The 5,918-nt window shown below is 44.4% G+C and overlaps 2 protein-coding genes across 2 annotated transcripts in view; one reads left to right on the forward strand and one right to left on the reverse strand.

Moving 5' to 3' along the window:
* Pmar_PMAR024359 (hypothetical protein) overlaps positions 1-888 on the forward strand; it is a gene marked incomplete at both ends in the record, with an annotated part of 1,565 nt that extends 677 nt beyond the window's left edge. Inside the window, 3 exons of the mRNA XM_002769274.1 lie at positions 77-145; positions 191-264; positions 624-888. Of these exons, the coding sequence (XP_002769320.1) occupies positions 77-145; positions 191-264; positions 624-888 (408 nt within the window). The remainder of the gene's footprint in view (positions 1-76; positions 146-190; positions 265-623) is intronic.
* A 1,219-nt stretch (positions 889-2,107) lies between these two features.
* Positions 2,108-3,276, reverse strand: Pmar_PMAR024360 (hypothetical protein). Its single transcript, XM_002769275.1, has 9 exons — positions 3,245-3,276; positions 3,148-3,200; positions 2,981-3,076; positions 2,845-2,936; positions 2,716-2,804; positions 2,502-2,672; positions 2,397-2,450; positions 2,243-2,329; positions 2,108-2,195 (listed from the first exon to the last, which is right to left on the reverse strand). Exons 2-9 carry the CDS (start codon positions 3,172-3,174, stop codon positions 2,170-2,172), a joined length of 642 nt encoding a protein of 213 aa, XP_002769321.1. The 5' UTR covers positions 3,175-3,200; positions 3,245-3,276; the 3' UTR covers positions 2,108-2,169.
* Positions 3,277-5,918: the final 2,642 nt, after the last annotated feature.

A 5,918-nucleotide genomic window follows, 5' to 3' on the forward strand; every position in this document is an offset into this window, starting at 1 on the left:
CACCAACACATGTAGTTGAGCGTATGCATATTCCTCTTCCCCCTATACTGCGAATCATATTGATTCATGTGATCAGTTACTCGATCAAATGCTGGTTGGCGGTTGCCAAGACGGTTTCAGAGAGTTCATGCCCAGTGTCGGCACAGTGAGGTGAAAAATTCCTTGGTGTTTCTCATCGCATCCTTTTTAGTCTCTCCTCGTTGGTTTTGGGCAGTTGGTCGACGGTGGTGGTCACCTCGCCTTTATGTTTGGCTGCAAGGACGAGTTGTCCGCTGAAGATGCCCGGAAAGGGGTGACACCTGATAATTATTATATATATTTAATAAAGAGAGATATATCCTATTGATAAAGTCTACTATTAACATGTTTATATCATGCCATAAACAGCTCTATTTCCTGTTCACGGTCGACATTGGAAGTTATACCCGTTATACGTGAAGTGGCGTGATACTCGGTGAAAAACCCGATATTTTTGCGGTATGCAGTAGACGTGAAATATATTTTTCACCAGTGGTTTTCATATCACGGGTGAAACTCCATTGTATTTTTGGAAAATTGTATGTAAATTTCAGAAAATAATTTCATTGAATCACTCGTATTAGAAGTCCCTCCCGGAGTGTGAGGTTTTCTGTTTTTGTTGTTGTTGCTGTTGTTATTGTTGCTGTTGTGGTTGTTGTTGTTGTTATTGTTGCTGTTGTGGTTGTTGTTGTTGTTGTTGTTGTTTTTGTTGTTGTTGTTGTTGTTGTTGTTTTTGTTTTTGTTGTTGTTGCTGCTGCTGCTGCTGCTGTTGTTGTTGTTGTTGTTGTTGTTGTTGTTGTTGCTGCTGTTGCTGTTGTTGTTGTCGTTGTTGTTGCTGCTGTTGCTGTTGTTGTTGCTGTTGTCGAGTGATATTCTCTAGGTCATTATAAACTTGTTGTTATTCACGTATAGACCTAACCATTGATTTGGATCATCAGGTACGCTTCCTGAAAGTGTTAAATAAGAAGAACTCACGACTGCGCTACAATTGCCTTGTGGTTGTTCACGCCAAAGAGGTCACCAACGAAGACGACCGCGCAAGTGCTGAGTTCTACCGCAAACTGCACTTATTCAAGACTCCTAAAGTTGCTATTGTCACAAATAAAGAGTTTCTCGAAGTTGGAGCCAAGCATTTTAAAGCACACAAAGTAGACAAGCTGTCGAATCATATACCTGGACTCTCGCCTGTAGATGCTCCTACCACAGTCTCCCACAGCGAGCTGCTTGGATTTCACATTTCGTTTTCAATGGCCAGATGTCGTTAACGCCTTCAAAGGTCAGTATTGGCTCCTTATGTGGTTTACTATTCCCATTATAGATACTGCACTCATTCGAGACGATGGCGTTATTGATAGTCGCGATACTAAGCTTGTTGTGGCGCAGTGCGCTGGTATTTGCAACCAACGTTTCGTTTCCGCATGTATGTGAGTTTTCAACAATCTCTTCCCACTGCGACGTTGTGTAAAAAAGTTACTAGTCGGAACGCAAGCCTCGCGGCAGAACAAATTTACTGAAATAATCACTTCCCAATTTCCGAGGTCCGAAGCGCCGGAGTATGTGACGGTTTTACCCTAAGAATTTTATACATGTCAGTGAGTTCAATTTCGTTGTCAAAATAATGCTAGTAAATGTCGTATCTCGGACGAACTGTAATCACGCAACAACAGTAGTTTGCAATTGTGTACAGTCTGCACCAGTAAGCTTAGCGAGCAAGGGTCGTCAAAGGAGTTGTCTGCTATGTGATGATATCATCAGTTCTTCAACAGCCCCCAGATAGTACGATTAGCACCAAGTGAATCCTTCTGAACGTGGATAACCCCTACAGGAGCTTTCCAACATCCCACTTGCACAACTGCGCTGTTCCAACATCGTATACATATTGTTATTCATTTCACTCCGTTTTGACCCTCCGTGGTAACGTGGCTGTGATATTTTCGCATTACCACCAGAGTGCCGCAACTGCGGTAATGTCCGCGACTTGCGAACTAACATCATTACTATCCTCTATAAATCAAGGCCTTTCCAACCATTTTGAACTCCTCTCAAAAATCGATAGTTCACCACTACTGACAACACAACCCCCGCAAATGGTCGGAAAAGGTCGTTGCCCATTTTCACTGATCAATGCATGATATCGAATTATGATGGAAGTCACTCTCTCAATCGGTGCTCGGGTACTACAAACAAAAAACTCGACTGCCTACCTTACCTTGCCGAACTCTACCTTCACCATTCTCCTTTCCTTGCAGTCCTACCGGTGTGTCGCTGCCCAGACGCCCGGTCCTTTGCCCACCAAGGAGGTTACTACTGCCTACATGACCATTATGATCAGTTTTGCATACCAAAATCTCGACGAATAGTTCCAAACAGACACTTACCCTGTCGGCCACCACCGAGTGATTCATCAACTCCTGAGTTACCTCTAGCAGGACCTAAGTGCAGAACCTCGTCACACCATGCAACTAGTCATTCAGAATCAGCACTTATATGTTGTAGTTGTTCCTGTATGTAGATACCAAGATCAGTGCCGTCGTCAGTCGGGAAAGGCATGCTCCCATGCTGCTGTTGTTGGTGTTGAATCGGGGAGCTCACATCACTAGGATTTGAAGACGATCTCAGAGGACTCGGGTCCAGAGGGTGACGCCTACTAGTACCTACCAAGTGGTGACACGACGATAGGTGTCACCATCAGCCCACCTAGTTCTTGCTGAGCATAAGCATACGACGATACAGGTACCCCTGCTGATGGTTGCAGAGGAGTATTAGTGCCGCTCACCAATGGACACCTATACGGCAATGCGCCCATACCCATTGGTAGACTACTACCATTCGGAACCCGCAGGTGGCATATAACTAAGTTCATGCGAGGGGACGCTAGCGAACGCTGGATCGTCGAAGCTGTCACTCGAGCACGAGGACTGTAGCACAGATAGTAGTAGTAGTAGTAGGCCATATAGATCACATGCTGACTAAACGGTGAGACCCTATCCCGATTATTCCCTCCCAGACGCCTATGATGGGCCGCGATATGCATATGCACTCGTCCCTGACCACTAGCCTGAAAAAACGAAAAAGTACCATTCAAAAATCGCTTCGCTCCGCTAAACCAACCAACACTACTACTATTACTTGCTGAAGCATGGAGGACGCTCCCATGCCACCCTGGCGTTGCCCATATTGCCCTGAAATGCATCCATCGGTACCCCCAAAATATTATTCCCAATACCGTGACTTCCGCTACTATGAACGCTGACCCCCGGAGAGGGCGACTGATACACTTGGTGACTTCTCGACTGCGTCGCACTTTGTAGTCCACGAGGCGCGTCCCCTCCCTATTTCAAAACCGCCATACCACTCCTCCTTAACATTTTCCTACAGGACGATTCTGCCCAGACTTTGATCCGTATAGACCCACGCCTGCCGCTGCTTGTTGTTGTTGGTGATAATGATGATGAGAACCTACTGTACCCGTGCGGCAACAGAAACTCCACATGTTTTGGTGACGATATGGAAATTCTTGCTGGTTCCTTTACACTTCTAACTCTTCAACTCAGTCCTATACTACTCATCGTGAGAATATTTGCTGTTGTTCAACTACATGCTTTGGTGAAAATCCACGCACTTCTACCCAAAATTTTTCGTGAATTTTCATAATGTAGCGATAAAAATCACAAACTCAGTTGAGAAAATCAAATATATATACTACTACCCAATGAGTAGTAGTATATATATTTGATTTTTTATTATAAAAATATATGATATATATTATAATATTAATATATTTTCAATATATATTATACATATGATTTTCTATATATTTGATAATATTATGAATAGTACTCATACCATGAACTCACCCTTCGTGGCATACATCATATCATGAGTTCTACCAGTGTCCGTCCCCCCGGGACTCCCGTGAACCAGAGTATGGCTGAAATACACAGTGTGAAGGAAAAATGTGCACATCGTTCATAACGTAGGGGAAATTTTGGGTGGGAATTTTCTCACTGATTCCTCTACATTTTCACATAAATTCGTATATATACTCCTAAGCTCAGCCGAGAAAACCAAACATATATTCCGACACAGTTCTTCGCTTTAACACTTCACACAAGTTTACTATAGGGCCAGTGTTGGAGTAGGAATATATGTTCGCTTTCCTCAGCTACTGAGCTCAGGAGTTTCCTATACAGTGTTGGAGTAGGAATATATGTTCGCTTTCCTCAGCTACTGAGCTCAGGAGTCTCCTATACCGTGTTGGAGTAGGAATATATGTTCGCTTTCCTCAGCTACTGAGCTCAGGAGTTTCCTATACAGTGTTGGAGTAGGAATATATGTTCGCTTTCCTCAGCTGAGCTCAGGAGTTTCCTATACAGTGTTGGAGTAGGAATATATGTAATCGCTTTCCTCAGCTGAGCTCAGAAGAGTTTCCTATACAGTGTTGGAGTAGGAATATATGTTCGCTTTCCTCAGCCGAGCTCAGAAGAGTTTCCTATACAGTGTTGGAGTAGGACTATATTTTCGCACTCTTCAGCTGAGCTCAGTATTTTTCTCACTAACTACGTAAGTGTACCCTCGAAATCAACGAAAATTCTCCAAAATTTTAATATTATCACCGAATTTTCCCCTCACACTGCAAGTCTCTACCAAACCCACCTAGAAGCCCTCTGGCCTTGTCCATGAGTTGCCGACAATACACGTTGGGCAACAACAGCAGGCGCTGCTGTCGAGGACCCCAGATGCTGTTGTTGATGTTGTTGTTGTTGCATCTGGTGTTGCAATCGTGAATAGTGTGCAGGTGGGGAAACTCCCAAGGGTAGAGGATGACCAGAGTTCATCAAATATCTAAAATACTACTATTCCAAACAGTTATGTATATGTAGATTTCCGAGATGCTTTCATACGACTATAGACTACGTAACGCCTCTCAAACGTTGGTGTCATCAATCGATTCACATTGTTATCATGTTGATATTACTCAAAGTTGACTTTCGAGGGCTAAGTTGAAAATACTGCTTTGCATAACGGTTTGGTTCAGCACACTGTAGTGAAAAACATATTTCACATTTAAGTCGGCGAAAAACGCATATGAGCTGCGAATAGCGCGTGAAGCACGTGGTATGGGGTCATTGGTTTCCGTGCTATTCATGACCGTTTGGTTCATCACGCTGTATTTCCAAAACTGTTATTACTCATTCCACAACCATAATTTTCCCACACTATAAGACCCCCCCCAAGATTTCCCCACTTTCCATGAATAAACCCTTGAAAGTAACTATCAGGCACCTTATGGAGTGCCGGTCGATAACTAACAGGCATCGTATCGTCCGGTAGGGGAATACCTAGACACCAGCAGCCTTTCATGCGGACGACCCAGGTTCGATTCCCGCTACCAGCTTTGTTATTTTTCCCCATGCCTTGCTCTTCCACCGTAACTGACCATCATCAACAACTCATACCACTTCACCAACAACCATAACACCATCGCACCTTGCCGGTTTCCCTGCACCATCATGCTCACCGCTGGAGCACTCCCAACATGGACCGGCTGATTGTTAAGGAACCCCCGTAGATTCGAAGAGCCAGCTCCAGCTTGGCTTGGTGAGGACGCGTTAGAATATATAGATTCGCTTCCCTTCAGCCTGCTACCACCCCCAGCACTTCCCCCCGAGGGAGAATACCCTCCTCGTCCTTGTCGATAAGGCGTCGATGGCGCCGACTCAGTCAGGTCTGCTACCGGGCGACTCTATACGAGGAGAAAAAATCTCCATAACTCATCTTGGTGGTTTACACTGGAGTTATGCAAGAAACTTGTCGTATCGTCTATTAAGTTCATCAGACATAACTCTGCACTTCTGGGTAGCCAATTCGAAGGTAACCCTGCTCCCGGTCTCCCATCG

This window comes from Perkinsus marinus, assembly GCF_000006405.1.
Source record: "Perkinsus marinus ATCC 50983 genomic scaffold scf_1104296966216, whole genome shotgun sequence".
NCBI classification, from domain to species: domain Eukaryota; phylum Perkinsozoa; order Perkinsida; family Perkinsidae; genus Perkinsus; species Perkinsus marinus.